At 46.9% G+C, this 24,652-nt stretch overlaps 1 protein-coding gene across 4 annotated transcripts in view; it reads left to right on the forward strand.

Annotated features, from left to right (window-relative positions):
* LOC147728480 (protein ECT2-like) overlaps positions 1–24,652 on the forward strand; it is an 88,424-nt gene that overhangs the window by 53,554 nt on the left and 10,218 nt on the right. Inside the window, exons 10-11 of one of the 4 annotated variants that reach the window (XR_015309561.1) lie at positions 2,831–2,996; positions 3,896–4,041. The exons of 2 other annotated variants lie outside the window; for them this stretch is intronic. Coding sequence is in view for 1 of the 2 variants with exons in the window: in XM_086963291.1 (XP_086819417.1) it covers positions 3,896–4,015 (120 nt within the window). In the remaining variant the exon portion in view is untranslated. The remainder of the gene's footprint in view (positions 1–2,830; positions 2,997–3,895; positions 4,042–24,652) is intronic. One more of the 4 variants, XM_086963291.1, reaches the window with a different exon arrangement.

Below are 24,652 nucleotides of genomic sequence, written 5' to 3' on the forward strand. Positions count from 1 at the left end.
ATGCGCCCTCTGCAGGAAGAACTAGACAGACCATGGCGCCAGGCAGACGGATCATTCAACGACAAGGTGTTGGTGACTTCGGCAATGAGAAAGGCATGCGAATGGTGGCTGGTACAAGACAATATCGCACAGGGTCTGACGTTCAGAATTTCGCCATCCCCCCTCATCATAACCACGGATGCCTCTTTGGAAGGCTGGGGAGCAGTGCTCCGCGAACTTCAAGTCAGCGGACACTGGAGTCCGGATCAGCGCCAGTGCCATATCAATTTTTTGGAGCTGACGGCCATTCGGTTGGCCTTGCAGGCTTTCCTTCCCAGAGTTCGCAATCATTCAGTGCTGGTCCGGACGGACAATACGACGGCCATGCACTATGTGAACAAGCAAGGGGGAACAAGATCGCAGACTCTGTCCACAGAAGCTCAGAAACTCTGGGATTATGCGATCCTAAACAACATCAGTCTGAGAGCCGAACACCTGGCAGGCTCACTCAATGTCAAAGCGGACGCCCTGAGTCGACAAACGGAGGTGACGCACGAATGGGAATTGAATCAGTCCATTCTGGAGAGGGTGTTCTCGGTTTGGGGGACACCTACCATCGACCGGTTTGCCTCCCCAGTGAACGCCAAATGCCGGTTTTACGCAAGCAAGGTTCACCATCAGGGGTCCCTGGGGAACGCCCTTTCGATGGCCTGGTACAGCGCATTCTTTTACGCTTTTCCTCCAATTCCCTCATTCCTCGAGTACTCAAGATGAAGGCAGAACTGTGCAAAATGATTCTCATTGCACCAGCGTGGCCCCGACAATTTTGGTACACGGAGCTCCTGCGACTCTCCCAGGCTCCTCCGATCCGCTTACAATCCATTCCGTGCCTGTTGTCCAGAAATGAGGGGCAGGTTTATCATCCGGATCCGAAATCGCTCCACTTGACAGCGTGGCTCCTGAACACAGAGAGTTCCGTCATCTAAATCTTTCCCAAGAATGTCGATGTTTTGTCGCAGACTCGAGCACCGAGCACAAATAAGACTTATAAGGCAAAATGGAGAAGGTTCTGCCTATGGTGTCAAAGACAAGGTCTCCATCCTTACAAATCTCTGCCTCACCAACTCTTGCCATATCTTCTATCATTGGCTAAATCTGGGTTGGCACATTCGTCTGTGAAAGTCCATCTTGCAGCCATTTCAAGGTTTCGGCGTACTTCTTCTGGCCCTTCCTTATGGTCCTCTCGGATCGTTAAGCAGTTCTTGAAGCGTTTGTTCCGGATGTACCCTCCAGTTCAACCTCCTCCTCCAGTTTGGCAGCTCAATCTTGTTCTGGCTCAACTCATGAAACCTCCGTTTGAGCCGGTGCACATGGCGGACTTTAAGTTCCTCTCTTGGAAACTTGCTCTCCTTCTAGCTCTTACTTCAGCGAGAAGAGTTAGTGAGCTTCAAGCCCTCTCCCTAGTGCATCCATTCCTTCATTTCAAAAAGGATGTTCTTATTATTCGCACCAATCCAAAGTTCATTCCGAAAGTACCATCTGAGTTTCACTTGAATGAACATTTTGATTTTAAAATCTTTCTTTCCGCGTCCTTCTACATCTGCGGAACAGACTTTACATTCTTTGGACGTTCAGAGATGTTTAAAGTTCTACTTAGAACGTGCAAGGCCCTTTCGAAAATCATCCCAGTTGTTCGTCTCCTACAGCGCACCACGGAAGGGATTTCCTTTAGCAAAGAGTGGCATTTCCCGCTGGATATCCAGTGCCATTCAATTTTGCCATCAGGAGGCGGGCAGCCTTTGAACAGTAAGGTTCGTGCCCATTCTACAAGGTCTGTGGCTTAATCTGTGGCTCTTTTCTCTGGAGTCGCCATTAAGGATATATGCAGGGCAGCAACGTGGAGCAGTACTCATACCTTCACGAAACATTAGTGCCTAGAGTCTGCAGGACGAGATGGCGCGGCTGTTGGTCAAGCAGTTCTGCAGAATCTTTTTCATTGAGAGGAGCTTTCCCTTCAGTCCCTCCATCCTGGTGAGCACATTTAGTTTACTTTTTCTTACTTTACTATAAGTATTGCTATATGGTTGTTGATGCCATGTTTTTTGGTTTACAAAATGTGTCTTGGTGTTTTACTGCTAGCTTCTCTGATACAAAGCATGGGAATCTATGAAAGTTCCAATACTGGGGCAAGAAAACAAGTTACTTACCTGTAACTTTGGTTCCCCAGTATTGGTAACTTTCATAGATTCCCATGCGCCCACCCGCCTCCCCTGGGAAAGCTCAGTCTTTTCACATGAGATAGTGGCGGTTTGCACAACGGCTACAAAAATCTGAGGCTCTGAGCTCTCTCAGGAAGGTTCTAGAGGGTGAGGCTGCTCTGATTGGTCCTGGCAAAAGTTTGGTCTCTTTTACACAGAGTGGTAGGATACAAAATGAGATTAGGCCTGTTTTTCTCTTTTGTTTCTATGGTTTTTATACTACCGAGGCTCCCACTCCGACGACTGGGAATGATACAAAGCATGGGAATCTATGAAAGTTACCAATACTGGGGAACCAAAGTTACAGGTAAGTAACTTGTTTTCTTCCCCTCTTTCTTTCCTAATGACAAATAAGTCTCCATGTCTGATTTAAAAGGGCAATTTTCTTTAAGAAATTCTGCAGTTGAGGGGGCTGTGACTTAAGTGTTGACTGACTGGCCGACATGCCACGACAGTCTGCATTTTGTAGTCGGTGAGCCTGAAACTGAGATTATTCTGTCTGCCTGGTACCTGTTGTAGGCAGTATGCTCACAGAATATTCTTTTATGTAATGTTTTATTTTTCTGTAATAAAGAACTTATCTTTTTTTAAAGATAATCGGTGGAATGGACAACCATTAAATGTTATTTGGAAACTGCTGGGCTGAGCCTCCACATCTTACTCACATTAACTTCCTGAGAAGTTTTGAACTGCTCGACTCGCTATCCTGGGTATCAAGTGCTGAAAGTGTGTATTTGGTGTTCAGGTAGCAGTGTCCTGGTAAGTTTGGCTCTGGGACAACAGTTGAAATAGGACACAATCACTAAGGTAGAGCCTTAGTAACACCCTCTTGCCCTGTCCCTTCGAGCGTATTCTCACAGTGGGTAAAACCATTTTATGACCGGAATAATACAGTGCATCCAAAGGGCTTAACTTAGTCAAGCACAGCTTATTAAATAAGTCTTCCCATCAGGGGTTACATTTGGATTTAAAGGATTGGTACAGTCATCAAAAAGCTATGAAAAGCCCAAATGTATAGGCTTTCTTTCAGAAAGACCCATGTTTGTTCTTAACAGTAGACTGTTTAGGGATGAATATTAATCCTGTCTTACTATTCAACCCTTTTCACATTGTCCTTCAGCTCCTTTATCTTTTTGGGATAAATCTGTACACTGTTTCAGCTTCATAAATGCTTTAACAGTTTCATAAATAAGTTTTAAAATGTTATGGTTGTGGTCACTGGTTATGTACAATTCATCTAGGACCAACAAGAAGTTAAGCTATCAGCATCTGGAGTATAGCTGAGTAAATTAATGACCAGTACCTGGTACTAATGGTATTTAATGCAATCCCATTCCACCCACCACACTTTCCTCAAGTTTCCTCTGATGTCCTGAGCATCTAAGAGAAGCAACGGCACATGACGTGTACTGGATGAGTGCCTGATGATCTAGAGGAGAGAGGTGGAGTATGTTGTGGAGTGGGAAATATTATAGACCCTCAGTGTAAGTTACTGCAGAGGGTGACATGAAAGCTAATGCTGCCAAGAAAAGTAAAGTTTCTGCTATTATGACTATTTCCTGTTTATATGACTGATTTCCATATTCATGTACGTTTTCTGATCATTGTTTAAACATTGTGTGTATAATAGTAACCTTTTAATTCCTTCCTGTTTGTAGATGCGTCGCTCCTCTTTCACGTTCAACTTAAATGGACCTGCCAAACACATTAGTGTTCGACGCTCTAACTCTGTTGATGGGAGTACACCAAGTCCTACAATGACTAGTCTTGAAAAATAGCTGAACTTTGTATTGAAAACACATAGGTGACTTTGGCATACTTAAACACTTTGGTTACGGTTTGTGTGCATAGTTATGTCTTTTACACATCCATAAAACAGTCAGTTCTTTCTTTCCAAGCTTTCTGACTTCAGTAAAATGTTTTTGCAAACTTGTGGAAACTGGTGAAAGGTGCAACTCCTTTTTTCCGGAAGACAAATAGCCAATGATTTGCTTTGATATGCCTGTAAATGTTTACTTCGTCTCCTTTCCCTTCTCTTCCATGTTGGATGCCTGCCAGTGCCAGGGCAGTCACAAAAAGCACCTGCCATTAGCCGAGATTAATTTCTGTAGTTTATTTTGCCATATCAGGTTCCCAATATTCTATTAATCAGTTTTTCCAGACCTGGAAAGACTGATGCAGCTGTAACCATGGAAGGGATACTTCTATGGTTATGACCTAATTAAGATCCTGATTTGGGGCAGACTATGCTTTTGTCCTTCAGTACTCAACCAGTGTAAGCCATCTATTCTCACTTATAATGACAATATTTATGTTGAAGGCAAGGTGCAAAAATGGTTAAAAAATACAGTGGCTTGTTGCAGGCCCATGTGCGTATTACAGAGTTGGAGAAACTTGGCTGGTTCATGCGAATGTGGTAGAGTAAATTCATCAACTCCAATAACCCCTCTGTGAAGCATTTTTCACCTTCAATTAAATTAAGAAGAGTCTATGTTGCATCTCACTGGGGCCAATGTACCATAGCTGGGGACAGATCCCTTTACGTTTGATGGTTTTAGTGTTTCTCCTCCATAGTTGTTTGAGCATGTACCGGTAACGGTTTGCTAAATTAATATCCTCATTCTGCATGTGAGCTTTACATAAGGAGCAATGATAAAAGCATTTCTTTGCTCCATTAAGCTTGTCAAATGCACTTATCGGGAAAATGTGGTGCCCATGTCATTCCTTACCAGTTCAGACTCAAGTGGAGACTTGATTCTCATGCATACTTGGGTTGTTGCTTAAAGGAACTCTTGGCGTTCTCTCATTAGCCAGTAAATCTCTTGGATTTGTAAATTGTGAAACTGTTTACATGGTAGACTTCGGAGTTGCATGTGTTCTCTGCTAATGAACAATGCATGTCTGATAGAACTAATTGGTGGCCACCTGACTTTCTTTTTTTTAAACTTTTTTCTGACTGACTGAAATTCTTGTAGAGCGCACGAATGCCGCGGCGTCTTGGCGCTGAGAATCACTTAAAGCACTGTGGGACAGGCCTAGGACTGAGTGAAGAGCCAGGTTTTTAAGGCCTTTCTGAAGCATATTTTGGACTTTTGTGCACGCAGCAGGGGGGGCAGGGAGTTCCACAACTTGGAGGCTTGGTGGGAAAAGGATTTGCCTTCCCACCGAGCTCTGTTTATTCTTGGCTGGCACACCAGATCCTTATTGGCTGACCTCAAAGTTCTGGAGGGTGCATAGCGAGGTAGTAATGTGATGAATTTGTCAGGTCCTCTTCCATACAGTGATCTGTGTACCAAACAAAGTGCCTTGAATTGAACACGGCGCCTAACCGGGAGCCAGTGAAGCTCCCGAATGGATTTGGATGTAGGGTGCCGCTTGGGAAGATTTAGCAGCACTCTTGCCGCAGCATTTTGGATGGCTTGCAGCTTTGTGAGTTGTTTCTCTCCTGCTCCCAGGTAGAGTGAGTTGCAATAATCTACCCGGGACAGGACCAGGGCTCCCATCACCACCTTTCTTAGTGTATTCGGGATGTAGGGCAGAATCTTTCTAAGCACCTTAAGTTTAAAGAAACAGGTCGAAGTCACTTGGTTGATCTGTGCCCTGCCTGAAAGGTTTTTGTCAAATACAAACCCAAGGTTCCTGACCTTGTCAACTGGGACCGGACAGGACCCTACCTCTGGAGGCCACCATAGGTCACTCCAAACGGACGGTTTTTGACCAAACTCGATGATTTCCGTTTTGTCCATATTTAGTCTTAGAAAATTGTGGCTCATCCACTCTCTCACTCCAGTGAGACAATTTCTAAAACGCTCCGCTATGGTTTCAATAGATTGTGAGATTGACACTACAATTTGAGTGTCATCAGCGTAGGACACCAACTGTAGGCCATAGGATCTGATCAGTGCTGCCAGAGGGGTAACATATAAATTAAAAAGTGTGGGCGATAGGCCGAACCCTGTGGGACTCCGCCAGGAAGGGAAAATTCAGCTGACTGTAGCCCATTCCAGTGTACCTGCTGAATTTGTGAGTCCAAAAAGGAGGTAATCCGAGTTAGAGCATTGCCTGTAAAACCCAGGGTGGCTAAACTCTTTAGCAGGACGGAGTGGTTAACCGTGTCGAAGGCCGCCGTTAAGCCCCATAAGATCAGGGCTGTTCGGCCACCTTCGTCCATAGCCTTGCGAATGTTTTCTGTAGCCACAATGAGAGCAGATTCCGTGGAGTGGTATGGTCTGAAGCCGTGTTGTGAGGGGTCTAACAGTTTCTTTTTGTCTATATATTTCATGATCTCTTGGTTCATAGCTTTTTCCAGTATTTTTGCGGGCAGGGGTAAGCAAGTGATAGGACGGTAGTTCTTGGGCACGGAAGGGTCTAGATTCTCCTTTTTAATAATGGGTCTGATACAGGCCTTTTTCCAACTGCACGGAAATTGGCCAGTGTCAATAATTTTGTTGAGGAAAGGTGTTAGTACCTTGATAATGCTTTCTGGGACCAGATGCAGAGCATAACGGGGGCAAGGGTCAAGGGGCGAGCCAGATTTCATCTGAATGAAAAGATTATGTACTTGTTCTTCGTCAAGTACAGGAAAGTTGGGGAAGGTGGATGAGGTAATATTAGAAGGTTCAGTGTTATTATCAGCAGTATCTATGGCCATAGTATTCAGTTCATCATACACTGTTTGTACCTTGGCTTGAAAGAACGTGGCGATACCATTGACGAAGTTTTGGTCCGGAGTGAAAATAACATCACGGGGAGTTTTTGCTAGACAGGCTACTGTCTTAAAAAGTTCTCTAGCGGAGTTAGAGGAGTTTTGGATTTTGTTCGTAAAGTGAACTGTTTTTGCCTGGGCGATTATAAGTTTGTACTCCTGGAGGCTTTTAACATAATTAAGCTTGCTTGCCTGACCATAATCCAAGCGGCAGGTGCGCTCCAGTCTGCAACACTTTATTTTGACTGCTTTTACCTCCGCGGTGTACCATAAAGCGGTAGCAGAACGGTTTCTGGATTTCTTGGTTTGAATTGGAACCAGCTCATCCATAGCCTCATTTATCCAATTATTGAAGTCGATGGCATCCTTATCGTTATTACTGCCCATAAAATCCGGAGGATTCCTGGCCAGTATTTTAGTTAGGGGCTCAGACTCAAGTTTTTTTTCCAAGGACTAGTTTTTTTGGGGAGAGTGGAAGTTCTACGCCTCATTACAGCGTTTTTGAGTTGTAGATTAAAAGAGACAGCGCTGTGGTCGGACCAAGGTACAGGGAGAATAGAGATCAGCTTGATGTGGTCATTGTTGGTAAAAATCCAAATCCCATCAAGGGTGTGCCCTGCTATATGAGTGGGCCTATCAACTAGTTGCCTCATTCCGAAACTGAGGAAATTGTCCAATAGCGCAACTGAGTTCAGATCCTTATTGGTCTCTCTAAATGAAAATTAATGTCACCCAAGATGGTGTAGGTGACTGAGTCCAAGGTTGTTTCCAAAAAGGTGTGGAGTGCTTTTATAAAGGGACCTCTGGGACCAGGGGGGCGATATACAAGCAGTCCTTCAAAGATCAGACAATTATTGTCTTTAACCTTAAAAGTCATGGCCTCCGCCTCCAGATCCTGTTGGGAGCATGCATAGAGTTTCAGATGTGATTTATAAATTATTACAATTCCCCCGCCCACATTTTTAGTTCTGTTTACAAATTCCACAGAGTAGCCTTCTGGAGTGACCATGTTCCAATCAGGTCCAGAGGCCTCGTGTGCCCATGTCTCTGTAAGAAACATGAGGTCGGCCTGATGGTCGATAATCAGGGCTGCGACCTTATGTTTATGTATGGATCTGGCATACAGCAGAATGCAGGTCAAATTTCTGTTCCTGCCGATCATACTCCTTAGACGGTTGCTCTGAGTAGAGGATAGGTGACTGGAATTTTTTACAATATTTGCCTTTGTAACAGAAAGAGGCATCGGGGTGAAGGGCAGAGTGTTAGGGAGAAAAGTGGAGAAGCGAAAAGCACAGGCGGGACAGGAGGAGGTAATATGATTACTCCCAAGATTAACTATTGCCGGCTGCTCACATTGATGAAGGTTGAGATTGCGCAGCTCGAAAATGGAGTAATGGGGCCCCTGAAAACGGCCAGTGTTTCCAGCGCGGGACCGGCGCGGACGGGTGCAGACGGGCTTGCCTTGGGCGCGCCTTCGGCGCGCTGCCGGTGTGCCCGCTGCGCTCGGCCGCTGCGCTTCCGGTAGAACATGGGGCTTTGTATCCTCGTGTCCCTATCAGAACTAGAGCGCGTCCTGCACTCCCACCACACCTAAGATGGCATCGAAATTCTAGGTGGTGGGATGTCAGGTAGGAAACCGAGCAGATAGTATTTCTGAGGATGTAAAGTGCTATGTGCAAACAATTCGAAAATCAATTGTAAAATACACAGTTTAAAAAGGGGAACTTCACGCTAGGAGAGCAATTCTAAAATCAACTGTCTCACACCCGCGTAATTAAAAGTACAATATTTAAATCAGGAAGGAAAGTGCAATTTTTAAATCAATTGAACACAAAGAGTTTAAAATAGCGCTAGCCGCTCCACTCGCTTATAGTGATCTACGTTTCCTATTTATAAAGTTATATTTGATCTAACATTCTCCAACCAATTTGAGGGTAGTCTGAAACCTTCCCAATCTTGCATACCTTGTCTGTTCCTCTTTTACACCCAGTCACCATTGGAGACCCTGAGCCTCGAGGTTGACTTGAACAGTTTCTTGGGCTGTTAAGTGATGCCCTACATTGTATGTTACTCAAGGATTGAAATCCCTGTCCTAAGGTATATGCTTCCATGGGGCTGGATTAGGTTATTGAAGGCGAAAACTAATGCAAGGAATACCCAAATTAATCTAAGCCAATGATAATTAGCCTGGACTGAGTTCCAGTCTTCTGAAAGCCACCTCTCAATAACTTTTGAAATATTGATCAGGTACAAATTGATATAAAGCTGCCTCCCCACTCTTTAAATACTTTGTGTGCTTTGAGGGCTAATCCTAAAGCTTAGTTTTGGCAGGCAGTGCTGAGATTGTTAATGTTAATGTTATGGGTGTCTTATATAGCGCTCGGCTACTCCGAGGAGTGTCCCGGCGCTTTCTGACCCACAGCTAAAACAGAAATGGAAAAGATACAGAAGGGGAAAACAGACCAATCACTGACCATAGAGCAATGTTTTCAAACCTTTTCTAAAGGCCAGAAGGTTCGAGGTACAGCGGAGCGACGGGGGGAGTGTGTTCCATAACTTGGGAGCCAGATGTTTGAAAGAGCGTCCCCCTACCCTAGCTTTCCTAATAGCAGGGACAATTGCCAAACCAAGGGATTCCGATCTAAGGGATCTTGTAGGTTTGTAGAAGGGAAGGCGTTTCTGGATGTACTCTGCTCACACTGCATGGAGTGCCTTGTGCGCCAGCGTAAGTGCCTTAAAAGTGATCCGCTTCCTAACAGGGAGCCAATGAAGGGAGAGTAACAAATCCGAGGCTCTGGCTTGGCGGGGAAGGCCAAAAATTGCCCTAGCCGCTGAGTTTTGGATTACCTGACGTTTTTGTAATAGGTAGTACGGAAGACCCAAATATAATACATTTGAGTAATCCAGCCTGGAACAGATTAAGGCCTAGACCGTCGTCTTTCTATGCGTCAGAGGGAGCAAAGGAAGAAACATGTACAGCATTTTAAGGAGACCGTAGCAGGTGCCAGTCAGGCCCAAGATCTGGGACTTCAAAGATAGACCATTGTCAATTTTGACCCCAAGGTTTTTAGCCACCAAGGAGGAAGACGAAGGAGGGAACATATTCACAGGCCACCAATCCTGCCACAACGGGTCAGCCTGACACCCGAAGAAACGCACCTCAGATTTGTCAGGGTTGCACTTGAGGCTGTTTCGCTGACACCAGTTAAACAGCCCCAAGGCACCCGCGGATGCTCTCTCCATTGAACTCAGCGCCCCTACTACAGGTGAAAAGGAGCTGGGTGTCATCGGCGTATGATATGATCTGAGCCCCAAAAGACTCCGCCAGCACCGCCAAAGGGGTCATGAAGATGTTAAAAGGAGTCGGGCTAAGCACCGACCCCTGTGGGACTCCTACCTCCAAAGGCGGCACTTCGGGAGAGTACGGGGGGCCCAGACCACCTGTCGGCGGCCCACCAGGTAAGATCTAAACCAGCTCAACACCGTCCCTCTCAGACCGATCTCGTATAGTCTGCTGAGGAGACCCTCATGAGGGACGGTGTCGAAAGCTGCCGACCGATCTAACATTACCAGCATAGCTCTTCCACCTGAATCCAATACCTCCTTGATGGCTTCATTAACCTCCAGAAGAGCTGTCTCGGTGCTTAGATTGGAGCGAAAGCCCGACTGGGTGGAGTGAAGCAAGCCATGAGTTTCAAGAAAAGTGGAGAGCACAGAATGAACATGCTTTTCCACTATCTTTGCAAGACCCGGCAAAAGAGAAATTGGCCTATAGTTTGCATGATTCTCAGGATCAAGGCCCAGCTTTTTGAGGAGTGGAACAACCATTGCCTGTTTCCAAACCAAAGGGACTGCACCCTTGGTCCGCGATAAATTAAGAACTGGATTAATCAAAGGGTTCAAAATCTTCGCGGCTCTAGCCAAAAAGGTAGCAGGGCAAGGGTCCAAAGGGGAGCCTGACTAAAGTTTCAAGAGGAGGTCCAGGGAGGTGGAATCAGAAATAGCTGGAAACTCAGAGAGAACAGGACTGGACTCAACTGACAAGATCGGTGAAATGCTCGGGTTGGTAACAACACTGAGACCCGAGGAAGGGAAAGAGTCTTGAATCGGCTTAATTTTTGTTGTAAAAAAGTTTGCCAGCGAAATCACCCATGGCTCAGAAAACTCATGATGCACTGCGCAGGCCTTGGGGGTGACAAACTCCTTGACAATAGTAAAAATTTCCCTGCAAGAGTTAGACGCCGCCTCAACTCTTGCGGCAAAATAGCTCTTTTTTTCAGCCAGAATGTCTGCATTATAGATCCTAATAGAAGCCCTATAGGTGGCCTTGGCTTCCGGATCATACTGCTTGCGCCAAAGCTTCTCGGCTGCCTTGCAGTTACGCCGGGATAGTGCCAGAGACTCCGTGAACCAAGGTGCTGATGTCCGCTTGGTGGATGAGCGGGGCGCGGAAGGTGGTGCAAGCTCATCTAACCGCTCGACCAGCCACTTCTGTAGCGTGTCAAGGTCACTGTCTAAGTCACCTGATAGAATACAGGGATGCTCCAAACAGGCCTGAGCCAAACTTTCAGGAGTGACCCGGTGGTATGCCCGACTAGATTCCTTTAGTTGAAGCCTTGCAGTTTATCTCCATCGTCTACCCACATGCAAGACAAAATCTATGTAGTGCCTCTTTTCTGCTACACTCTTGCTTCCTTTTGATCCCCTCCAAGCAGTTGTCTTGTGATATCCATTATTCTGCATGTGTTACCTCCTGACATTGAGAGACCAGAATCTGTAGTGGAAAGGCAGCAGAGCCAGCATCCTCTACCTTTGTGCTGTGGCAGGTGCGTTAGTATTCTTGCCAAAGGAGCAATGTACATCACATGCACAAATGGAAGGTGCAAGTCGTCTTGATGAATTTTCACGATTAAAACCCACTGTCGTTTAACAACTATACAGAAACCATCATGTAGTTGCAAAGTTTGCTGAGAAATTTCTTTTTAAATCTGTAAGAAATATTGTTTGTCCTTTTTCATCAGCTCCTCAACAATGCCTTTTTGTTTTCCTGACAGTTATTGATAAATGACTCCAGCCACTTCCTATTGCTGCTTTTTTTAGATGCCTTCTAAATAGTGAGTCAGAGAAAGTATGTGCGTGCCTTCTGTAGTCACTAAACCTTTACAAAAGATTTGATATAACCAAGATTGAACTATGTAGTATCTTACTCTATTTCTAGCTAAGTAAGTTGAATAAAATATGGGAGCATAGACTATCCAACCTCATGAAGGTGTTCGCTACAAAAACATTCAAATAGTTGACTTTTGGAACAAAATTTTAAGTATTTGAATATTTTCGGAGAAGGAAGACTAGATGTGAACAAATTAGTTAAAATAAAATCTATTAAGAGGACATGTGGGTCAAAGAGTAATCTTTTAACATCAAAAATATGTATAACTTGAATGTTTGCATTTGTGGATCTTCCTTTTTACAGGACTGTGTAATAACGTACATTGTATGGCGCTTTGGTCTGGGTGAAATTTCAGTTATGCAAACAAAACAGCCATGTTTTGGTTTGTGTAATACACAAAATGTTTTAATTTCATATAATGCAACTGTGCATAATTTTACCCTGGCCAGATTGTTTGCTTAAAGACTGTTGTGCCAAGAGACATGCCAATCATTCTGCAGGGATCTCGCAAACCTTTTTTAGGTTTCACCTGCACAGCACTTGTGTAGAGCCGGTGAACTCTTGTATTTAAAAAAAAAATAATAATAATAATAATTACATGAGGCTTACAACCTGTCCTTACTTTCCATTTGTTTGTATGATTGTCATGGTTTTCCTTGCTTGCTTGTAGTTGCAGCAAGATATTTCATTCAGTTTGTAGGCACAGGTAGATTAAGTGATTTGCCAAGAATCCAGGATGTTAAGCAGGAGCCGCAACTAAAACCCAGGTTCCCAGTTCGAGTCTGCAGCTCCTGCCCTTATGCCACATCCTCTCCCAAAGAGGCTGCCACATCTCCCTAGCCTCTGCCTCATCTTCACATTTTGTTATTACGGGCAAATCACTTAATCTCCCCATGGCAGCCCGCATTTACTGTTGGTTGCCCGTCCACCTCCCTCCCATTGCTGCTTGCCCTGCTGTAATCCGTTGCACAGATCCCCCTCCTCCACCAACTCTGCTTTTCGCTTCTTGTGAAGTTTTATGTAGTGCCAACACCACTCGACAGTATTGGAGTGCTTTATATAAACATCAGTTAATTTTCACGAGGACATAGTAAACTTAGGCAAATCACGTAATCTCTCCGTGGCTACCTGCGATTGCTTTTGGTTGCCCGTCAACTTTCCGCTTTGCGCTGCTTGCCCATGCTGAACTCCCTTTGCACTTATCCCCCCCCCCCAGATTACCACCCACCCCCAGATTCCCCCCACCCGACTCCCTCTTCCACTGACTCTGCTTTTCAAATTTGTTTTTGTGTGCAGTTTTGTATAGCACTAGTGCCACCCAAAGATATTGGAGCGCTTTACATTAGCACCAGTTACTTTGCACAAGGACACATTCATTTTTTATTTATGGCAAAATTGGGGGATTTGCCCAAAATCAAGGATGTTATGCCGACGCTGAAACTCTAGCCCAGTTTACTAGTACTATATTTGACAGCTCTGGGACTTACGCCACATCCTCTCCCTAAAGGATGCCATATATCACTAGCCTCTGTCTCAGTACCACATTTTGAGTTTACAGATAAATTACTTAATCTCCCTGTTTCTAAACAAAACCAGCATTGGTAAAGCCAGAAGGTTTCGCCTATGCGAAATAAACACGTTGCATATCAATACTGGGGAACTACAGTATACAGGTAGCTTTTATAGGTTTTCCACACACAAAAGAAGGGGAGAGGGTACGGTGCTCACCTACTCCGAACCCCCAATCAAATACTTAAACATACTATAAGGAGTAGGGAGTGAACGCACGTGGTGTTGTGATATATTGTGGAAACGTGCTGTGTGTTTTAATACTGCCCTCACTCACACCAAAGTGTGACATGCTTAATCATAGAGCTGCTTAAAAAACACCCCGGTGCAGCCAACTCCTGGGGTGGGGCAATAGGGTTGGGGGAAGTCCAACACAACATAAAAAGAAAAAAAATATATTTCCAAATTGTGACTTGGAACAGTGGAGGTGAAGGTGCAGTGTGATTTGTGTTAAAACTAACTTGGAGGTATCCCCATTTTCTTTTATTCCTGGATCCTCCAGTCAGGATTAAAAACGTGAAGGGTGGTGGTGCTAGGGAGTTACAGTGTGCCCCTTAGACCCCATCTTACTGCCCGGTGGTCAACATGTTTCGGCCTTTTAAATGTGCCCCATCTTATGGTCACCTCTGCCTTCTTCAGGACACTCCATGTCCCAGTACCAGTAGTTATGGTTATGGGTGTTCTGTATGCTGTGGCATCAGAGTTGGTTCCTGCAATGAAGGTTTTGCAGTGTGAATCTTTCTGGATTTACTATGCTGTGCATTATTCCGCGGTCTTGTGGTTGGGTCCGGATTCGTAGTCTTTTTTTTTTTTTTTTTTTTTTTTTCTTCGTAGCCCAGGTGGGCGTCGATGTCCCACCTTTGGTGTATTTCCAGTGACGTCGGCACGCTTCCTGCGGAAGCTCCCACTCCTGGGCGCCATCTTCAGATTCTTTTTTCCGCAGTTGGATCTGGATCGTTCCCGAAAGGGCTCCAGACATTTTTGGAGAAAGAAGAAAATACGCACCTTTTTGCAAGAAAAGAGATTGAGAAGACTACAGGAGACTACATCATCGAAGAGGACGACGAAGGAGAAGAAGAACTTCGACGTCCATCGGAGAATGCAAGCTCAGGGGGCCCCCTGAACGCATGAGATAGACAACACTCCTTTCAAATTCTGCCGTAACTGCCACCACAAGTACGGGGCGAAGGACCAGCACCCGTTCTACAACCTTTGCCTACCGGTCGACCACGAGAGCGAGGACTTCAACGCCTGCTCCGCCTTCACGCCGAAGACTCTTCGAGTGAGAGAGACAGAGGATAGCCAACGCCACCATGCAGGGCAAGGGACAGCCACCGTCCCTTCGAGACCTGGGGCTATCATTGGAAGAGGAGGACAACGCCGCCACTGAAGACTACGGCTACACGGTAGTAGAGACCGATATTACGAAGACTCCAAATAAGGTAGGAGACTCTACGGCCCCTAAGGCACAGAGAGACCCAGAGTCTCGAAAAATTGAGGGAAAAACCTGGGGAACAGCAGAAGACTTCGAAAATCGCCCCCGAAAAGGAGTGTTCGACGCAGAGGGAAAGGGATCCGAAGGGAGCTTCAGCGTCGACGAAGGACCAGAGAGCCAGCTCAGCACCGAAACCTTAGACGACGAAAGTCGGCTTGTCTCCATAAAGAGCGGTTGATCCATTCGACGCTGACCATGTGGACAAAATGGAGAAAAAGAAAAGACGCCTCTAGGCCGAGATGGAAAACATCCTGCAGCGGAAAAAAGATTTCGACGCCAGGATGAAGGAATACATAATCCCGACGAAACCTAGGGTACAGGTGGTCAAGGAAACGGAGGAGGAGGACTACGACGTCGAAGATCAGTCGGTGGGCGTCGAGACCTTCGACGACCAAGAAGAGGAGGAGGCCTCCTACTATGAGGATGAAGGAGACGACGACCCCAGGACACTCCTCGGGTCTGCATCCTCAGAGACTCAGGAAGTAGACTGGCAGGACGTCGACACCAAAAGTCCACAGGAAGCCGTCGAGACGTATCCCTCGAGGCCCTCTCTGCCAGATGACATCGGAGTCTACAACACAGTCATCAGGAATGCGGCTGCAGTTTTCAAGGTAAAACTCGACGAAGAAAAGCAGAAAGCAGACTTCCTTCTCGAGACACTGCTCCCTACACAAACCAGGAGCCAGTTCCTGCCCATGCTAGACAGTGTCATGGCACAGGGAAAAGAGGCTTTCAAGGAACCAGCTACATGCAAAGCCGTCACTCCCAGGGCGGAGAAAAAGTATAAACATTCCTCCAAGGACCCACCCTACATACAGGGGTCGGTCTCGGCAGACTCAATCATTGCAGCCATGGCAAGAAAGAGGGCCAATATGCCTACCACTTCTGGGCCACCTCCAGGCAAAGAAAGCAAGAGGATGGACCTGGTGGGGAGAAGAATTGAACGGAATGCCGCAATGCACTGGCACATTGCAAATTCAATACACTTCTCAACAGGCACCAATACCAGATCCTGGAAGAGCTGGGCCAAATAATAAAGAACATGCCACAGGAATTCAAGCAAAGAGCTGAAAACCTTGTCGAAGAGGGGAAGAATGTAGCCAATTCTTGCCTCAAGACTGCCCTGGACGGAGCAGACCCCTCCAGCAGGCTCATGATGATGGGCATCATGGAGAGAAGACAGGCCTGGCTCAGGATTTCGGGCTTCAAGCCAGAAGTACAGCACAGCATCCTCAACACACCGTTCAACGGACAAAACGCTGTTCGGGCCCCAGTTGACGAGAAACTCAGCCAACTGATAAAGGATAACGAGACTGCAAGATCCATGGGGGCATTGCAGTTCAGAGGTACTAAAAGGGGCACCCCGTCACGAAGACCTAACTGGAGGGGAGGAAACCAGCCAGGGACATCACACCAGGCGTTCCAGCAAACCCACCAAGCAGACGCCCAGACACAGCAGGGGCAGCAATAACAGTCCTGGCAGTACCAACCAAGAGGCCAGTCGTTTCGCAGGAGAGGCAATGGACGTGGGCATAATAAGAGAGGGGGACAGCAGCCCGCCTCTAAGTGACTTAATAAAACTCCATGTACCCACCCGAGCAAAAACTCCCAGGGTGGAGCAGAAACACATCGGACAGGAGTTAAACGAACTAGACACCGCCGTACATGTAAGACCAGTGGGAGGAAGACTGAAACACTTCTTCAGGGAGTAGAAGAGTATAACACCAGACAAATGGGTACTCAACATCATACAGTACGGGTACTGCATAGAGTTGGAGGGAAAGTCAATGGACAGGAAGCCAAAAAGGCCACTAGCAAGGAAAGACTTAGAGCTCCTTCGGGAGGAAGCAAAAGAGCTCCTGCAAAAACAAGCCATAGAGCCAGTACCTTACAGGGAAAGGAAAAAGGGTGTATACTCCACATACTTCCTGGTACCAAAGGTGGACGAAACTATGAGACCCATCCTGGACCTAAGATTCTTAAACAAGTTTGTAAGAACGCAGAGGTTCAAGATGACCTCCCTATAAGAGGTACTTCCTCAATTGCAAGGCGGGGACTTCATGGTCACCATAGACCTAAAAGATGCCTACCTGCACATCCCAATGAACAGGGGCCACAAACACCTCCTCCAGATTCTTCATCGGAGAAGACCACTACCAGTTCACAACCCTGGCGTTCGGGCTCAAATTGGCACCAATGGTTTTTACAAAATGCCTCGCAACAGTCGCAGCACACCTACGAAGGAAAGGGATACACGTGTACCCTTACCTGGACGACTGGCTGATCAAAGCAAGCTCATACAAAACGTGCAAGTGGCACGCACAGAGAGTGACCAGCACACTGATGAACCTAGGATTCTCCATCCACTGGGGAAAATCCTCCCTGGAACCAGAACAAATAAAAATCTTCCTGCGAGCACATATCGACACCTTAGAGAGCAAGGTGTTCCCCAGCGAGAAGAGAAAGATAGCGCTCTTGAGGGAGACTCGGCTCTACCAGAAGGGGCAAGCTCTGACAGTGAGGACAGCGAGCAAAATCATGGGCATGATGGCATCATGCATACACCTAGTGCCAAACTTACGGCTCCACATGAGACCTTTACAGGAATGGCTACAGGAGCAATGGTCACAAGCTACAGGTCGTTGGGAGGATCTAGTGGTTGTAACGCACGCACGCAGTGCAGAAAGAGATGGCATGGTGGAACATGGGGAAGATAACAAGGGGGAAGCCTCTGACGCAACCAACGCCAAGAGTGACCATTACCACAGACTCGTACCAGAGGGGATGGGGCGCTCACATGGAGAAACTCAAAGTAAGAGGCCTGTGGACACCAGCAGATTCGGTCAGACACATCAATTACCTGGAGTTGAAAACCGTTTTCCTAGCCATAAAGGTCTTCCAAATAAAACTGTACAACCAGAGAGTGTTGATCCAGACACACAACAGCGATGTTTTACATCAACAAGGAGGGGGGGGGGACACAATCAGCCCTGCTTTCGAAACTGGGAACTCAATGCACAAGAGACAAGAAGGCTCTTCGACAGGTGGGGGACACCGTCGGTAGACCTATTTGCAACACGCCAGACTGCAAAATGCCAAAACTTTGCATCCAGACAGCCCGGGGAGGGCTCCCTGGGGAATGCCCTATGGATAGACTGGTCCAGGACATTTGCTTACGCTTTTCCCACGATACCGCTGATACACAAGGTACTCTGCAAGTGCAGAGCGAGCAACATGACCCTGATACTGGTGGCCACACAGTGGGCCAGGCAGACATGGTACTTGCAGATCATGGAGATGACACCGAGGGCACCCCACAGATTCGGGAGAAGAAAGGACCTACTTTTCATGCAAAACGGAGAAGTGCTGCACCCAGAGCCAGAGAGCCTGAGCCTCGTAGCTTGGCTCCTGAGGACATAGAGTTTGCGCATTTGAAACTGCCAGAAAACACCCTAAGGGTACTTCGGGAGGCACGGAGACCCAGCACACAGAAGTGCTACGTAGCAAAATGGAAGAGATTTACACTGTGGTGCAGGAGGTAAAAGCTACACAATAAGATGAAAAAGGACTCAACAGTGCTAAAGTACCTCATGCACCTGCTCGACAAAAATCTGAGCTTATCCTCCCTGAGGGTTCACTTGGCAGCGATAGTCGCTTACACAAGAGGAGAAACGTGCAAGAGTTTCTTCACATCACCGGTCGTTAAGAGATTCCTGGAGGGAGCAAAGAGGATCGCACTGCCAAAGAGGGTGCCACCACCCGCATGGAACCTTAACCTAGTCCTAACGGAACTCATGAAGGAACCTTTTCGAACCGATTCACAAGGCCTCCCTCGAAATGCTGACCATGAAAACATCTTTCCTGGTATCAATCACTTCACTGCGCAGAGTGAGCAAACTGCAGGCACTAACACTTACGGAACCCTTCATACAGATACACAGCGATAGGGTGGTGATGAGAACGGACCCACACTTCATGCCAAAGGTGGTGTCAAGGTTCCACTCGAATCAAACTATACAGATACCGAGTTTCTTCCAAAAACCGGCAACAAGAGCTGAAAGGGCACTGCACACTCTGGACGCCAGAAGGGCAGTCATGCACTACATTGAGAGAACGAAGGAACACAGGAAAACAAAGCAGTTCTTTGCGTCCTTCGCTAACAGTTTCATGGGGAAACCAGTAACTAAAGGAACAAACAATACAGTTCTGCCACAAGCAGGCAGGGCAGGAACTAACAGAGGGTACACATGCCCACTCTACCAGGAAAAAAGGAGCTACAATAGCTTTCCTAGCTAACACTCCAATTCAGGACATATGCCTGGCGGCAACATGGCTTCTGTGCACACGTTCACGAAGCACTACTGTGTGGATATACAGATTAACAAGGAAGCACAAGTCGGACAAAGGGTGCTTCAACACATATTCAATAACAAACGCTCATCTTCCACCCAGCCGCCACAAACATGAGAAACCGCTACAAAGTCTATGCACAGCATAGTGAATCCAGAAAGATTCACGCTGCGAAACGAATAGTTTCTTACCTGTCGGTGTTACCTGTCGGTGTAGTTTTGCAGCTTGATCTTTCTGGATTCACTAGCGAACTCACCCACCTCCGCCAGAAAGATGAGGCTGGAGAGATAAGGTGGTTGAAACAAAGACAATACTTGGAAAAGAAGCCTTAAAGGTTAAAGCGGTGAAAAAAGTTTAGTTGAACATTGCCATAACTTCGGTAACAAGACGAACATGAGAAAAAAGAATCCGAAAATGGCGCCCAGGAGTGGGAGCTTCCGCAGGAAGCGTGCCGATGTCACCGCAAATACACCAAAGGTGGGACGTCGACGCCCACCTGGGCTACGAAAAAAGAAGAAAAAAAACAAAGAAAAGACTACGAATCCGGACCCAACCACAAGACCGTGGAATAATGCACAGCATAGTGAATCCAGAAAGATCATCAAGCTGCAAGACTACACCGACAGGTAAGCAACTATTCGTTCTTTGTGGTGCCCCAGCTTGCCCCGTTTTTGAAGACGTTCCCTTAAAGGAAAACCTCTTATAGTCCTGCAGCACCATGTTAAGAACTGGGGATTTGTATTGTATGTTCCTGTGTGAAAAAGTGGGTCTATATGTACTGGACTAGAAGGTAGTGCAGTGTGTATATAGAGTCCACCAACCCCAGAGGTATAACAGAGGTTAAAGTCAGAACTGACCTTACTCTCCAAAGTGGTAGCTTGGTCGAGCAGTAAGGCAGTACCAGAGGACAGTGTAAAGCATTTGCTGTACCCACTCAGTCAGCAAAAGGTTCCACACACTCAAGAACTGAACTCAAGGCCAATTGGTATTATATCCTCATATATAGTTGTTTTATTTTTAGAACCAACAGTTGTAAAAATATACTTTTCAGGTTATGAGTACTCTCAAGTAATTACTTTGCTAAGGAGCAATAAAGTTTGTGCACACATAGATTACAGTATAGGCAGTAAGCAACACAGTTCTGAATCACACTCTAACATTGAGCTTAATGGGGTTTTATAGATAAGTACAGTTGATTACTCTATGGATTACTTTGGTAGTTCCAGGACTAGGTCTAAGATTCAGTCCTGGGGTCTAAGCTGAAACCAGATTAGCAAAACCGTTTTAGTTACTGCGAAGAATTATGATGAATATAAAGCTGTTTTAAAAGTTCACACTTCGAAATTTTTCAATGTAAATCTGACCATGGTATTCAATGGGAGGAAATTCAGGTTGCAGGTAAAGTACGTTCGCGTTACTTTTGTAACCCAGCCCTGGTCTCCTAGGGCCAGCACTGGGGGCTTAACTCAAAATAGGTAAGTAATTGCGTTTCAGTATTTCGTATGATTTTTAAAGAATATTTGCAGTTTTCAAAAGTAGACAGAAGAAATTGCAGAGAAAATCAGATAATGGGTTCCCCAGGTTATCCGGCAATATGGTAAGGATTACATTAGCGTTTCAGTACTGGGCTACAAGGTAGAGTACTGGCTTCTTTCCTGATCCCAGGTGAGTATTTTGGAATTCGGACGTCGGCTGATTTTATGTGAATATTTTCAGTTTTCATATCTTCACACTTGGAAAATTTTCGAGTCAAAATGGGCTAAAGTTATCCAATGGCAGGTATGTGATTTACCGGTTTCCAGGTGAGTACTTGGTTGATGAAGTTATAGTTCTGGTTATAGACTCGGGGATCCCCCAGGGTCAGGTTAATACAGTTAGTTCAGTCCCAGCAGCACAGGGGCGGCCGGGTGCAGAGGTAGTTAGACCCAATGTTATCCAATGAGTGAAAGGGGGCCTCCGGTTGATGGCTGCTGGCTAGCAGGCCACGTGGCTGTGGGAGTTGAGCTCCTGGTCACTTGTTGAGGACAAAGGGGGAGTAGGCTAGAGCAAAGACGTCACAGCCAGCAGCACTTGGGCGCTTTTGAGCCATCGGGCGCTCAATGTTATCCAATGGGAAAGGTCAAAGTGGAACAAAGGCTGCAGGCTCGGGGACGGAGACTCTCCAGGGGCGAGCAGCACTTCGAGAGGTAAGTTGGGATGTTGGAGTACGGGTAGGTACCCCAAAGGTAGGCACAGGGGGCTGTAGGGCACCGGGTGCAGGGGTGTCTTCAGGGGTCGGAAAAGCTTACCCTCGGCTGGTCGCAGTAGGGGGGGGGGGGGCCTGATTCTGAGTCTGCAGACGTCGTCTGGTTCGTCGAGGAGGGTCTTTGGGCACTTGACTTCGGGTCCCAGTCGCCAGGGGGGGACGTCCTCGGGGTCTTGGTTCGGGTTGCCCAGCCCCGGCTCGGCTGGTGCAGAGTGGGCTGGTCCGGACTTCCTGGTCGGCACCAGGTGGGTTGTTGCAGCAGAGCCTCTGCTGGTGGGAGTTCCAATCGTCCGGGGGTGCAGGCAGGCAGGTCCTCTAGGTGTCCCAAGGTGACTGCCCACGGGAGTCACCGGAGTTCAGCAGGAGCAGGTTCCAGGAGCAACAGGCCTGAAGGGCTGGGACCAAGTAAGTTTGGGTTGTCCTGTTAGCAGCTGCCTGGCTGGTCGTCGTCGTCCTGGTCTTTCTTCTTCTTGTTGTCCGAATCTGAGGAAGGGAGGTTCAGGGAGCCCCTAAATACTAAATTTAGGGGCGTTACAGGTAGGGCAGGGGCCAATGGGCCCCTGTCCTGGGGTGAGTACACCCCTAGCCTGCTCCTCTCCTGTGGGAGGGAGACCTGAACCTAGCTGGGATTGGGCAGGGCTCCCAATCTTCAAGATGGCCGGAGCCCGGGGTCGTGCTTCACCTCCCCTCCTCCACCTGAGGGGTGGAGTTGGCACAGGTTGGCACCCTCCCTTCCTGACGTAGTTTTTCCGCCATTCTTCCCGCCAAAGTGGGGGTAGAGTTGGTGGGGGGCTGGTTGCTGGGTACAGAAAATGGTCTGGAGAAGCTCTGAGGCGGTATGCCTTTGAAGCTTCCCCCTGTCCATCCTTGGGGAGGAGACCGAGCACCTCGCCCAGGGTGTGCTTTGTTCCAGGCCGAGAAGAGCGGGGCTCTACTACCCAGGGGTCCAGCAACATGTCTGCTGGGTGGCAGCCTCTGCAGCCACTCAGCCCAGACGTGGATTGTAGGTTCAGGTTTTGGGGGGCATCTCTAAGAGGCCCTCTCGTGCATGTGACATTAAATCCCACACTGGCATCAGTGCGGGTTTAATGTGCTGAGAAGTTTGGTACCAAACTTGTCGGTCTTCAGTGTAGCCAGCATGGTGCTGTGGAGTTCGTAATGACGACCCCCCAGCATCATATACTCTTAACTGGCATCACTGCACTTACAGGTCCTAGGAATGGCCCTCGGTACTGTAGGGGCACAGGGCTCTTGCACCCGTGCCCTCACCTTTGGCATAGGGCACCCAGCTAGAGGGGTGACTGAAGTATGCCAGGGCAGTGGGTTCTGTGGGCAGGGCACACAGGGCTGTGTGCCCTGTCGACTCTCGTTTTGGTTCTGTACTTAGGCACTCAGCCTGCCAAGGCAGTGTGTGGGTGCCCGGGTACAGGGCCCCTGAGGGTAGCACAATCAGTGCTGCAATCCTCGGGGGTCTTCTCTGGTCACCATGCCCTGGGTACCTAGGGTCCCATTTACTAGGGGCTGAAAGGTGGCCAGAGATGCTAATTTGGTTTTGGTTTCAACACCGTTTTAGGGAAGGAACACAGGCCCTGGGTACCTGGTTTGCAGGAACCCAGGGCACACTCAGTCAAAGCACATCAGCAGTTAAGAAAAAAGAGGGGTCTTACCAATGCAGGAAAGATGGCACTTTCTCACATCCTGTGACTGTAGCGCCTCAAAGGAGTTCTCATAATGCTCATATTCCAGGAATTACCCATAAGGTCTTACCTTGTCTGTCCTTCAAAGCAAATTCACCCTGCATGTATTGCGATTCCTGCTGTTTGTCATTATCGGAGTCTTGACATTTAACATGAAGTTGTGACTGGCGTGTTTCTTCCAAGAACCCCCCCCCCAAAATGGTGTGCCCCATTTCAAGAAGGCACACTGATGGCAGCAGTGAAACCGTGCTGGGTGAGTTTACCACTGGCCTAAAAACTGGTTCATTGATGACTGCCGACTATGAAAAAGGTCTGTTTCAGAGGTTTTGTCTTCTCTGTCCGTGGTACTGCGTCGTCTGAGGTAAGAAACTGCCTAATTCTCTTCACTGCTGGCACCAGGACACCAATAAGATCCCTTAAGTGGTTCTTGTATAGAATACCAATGCGGCAAGGTTTCGTGTTTCTATTCATCTCTCGGAGGAGACCTATTTTTATTTAAAAAATAAAATCTGGTCTTAAACAGTTTATCATTACACATTTAGGCCTGAAAGGCTTAGGTTTAGTAATTAAATGTGTTTAGTAATTAAATTTGTAGGTATGCTAGGGCAGTACCTTTGTTCTTGCTGTCTGTCTCTTTAGGTCTTTAAGGTTTAATTGCTGGCAGGATCTTCATTTGAACAAACATGTAGGTCCTTTATCAAAGGAATTTCTTGACTAGTAAGGTCTGCAAGTACTACATTTTGTTATGTTTTAGTATCCAATTCTGAGGAAGCTGGCGAGGCTTTGTAATTGAAGAGGATTTCTAAAAATTGGAAGTACCTATCAGCCCTATGTTTGCTAAATGGGCTAATGGGTTAAAGATCGTGAAAGAGAGCTCTGGTACCATATTCGTATCAAACAATATGCTATAAGATATGGGTCATTTTTGTCTCTGAATGAGAACGTAGGTACCCTCTGACATATGGCCATAATGGAGACTGGGTTTGAAGTCCACCTGGCACAGGTGTAAGGTAGCATTCTGGTGTGTCAAGCTTAGGCAAGCATTATTGCTACTTTATTATATTAGCCACAGGGTACTTAATCAGGTTGCTGGTATTTATTTTTGGGGTGCAGAAGTTAAGTACTTTAGATTACTTCTGCACATTAGTGGACTGCCCTAGAGAAACTGCTGGTCGGATGTTCTT

The sequence above is a fragment of the Lissotriton vulgaris genome, chromosome 3_1 (genome assembly GCF_964263255.1).
Source record: "Lissotriton vulgaris chromosome 3_1, aLisVul1.2, whole genome shotgun sequence".
NCBI classification, from domain to species: domain Eukaryota; kingdom Metazoa; phylum Chordata; class Amphibia; order Caudata; family Salamandridae; genus Lissotriton; species Lissotriton vulgaris.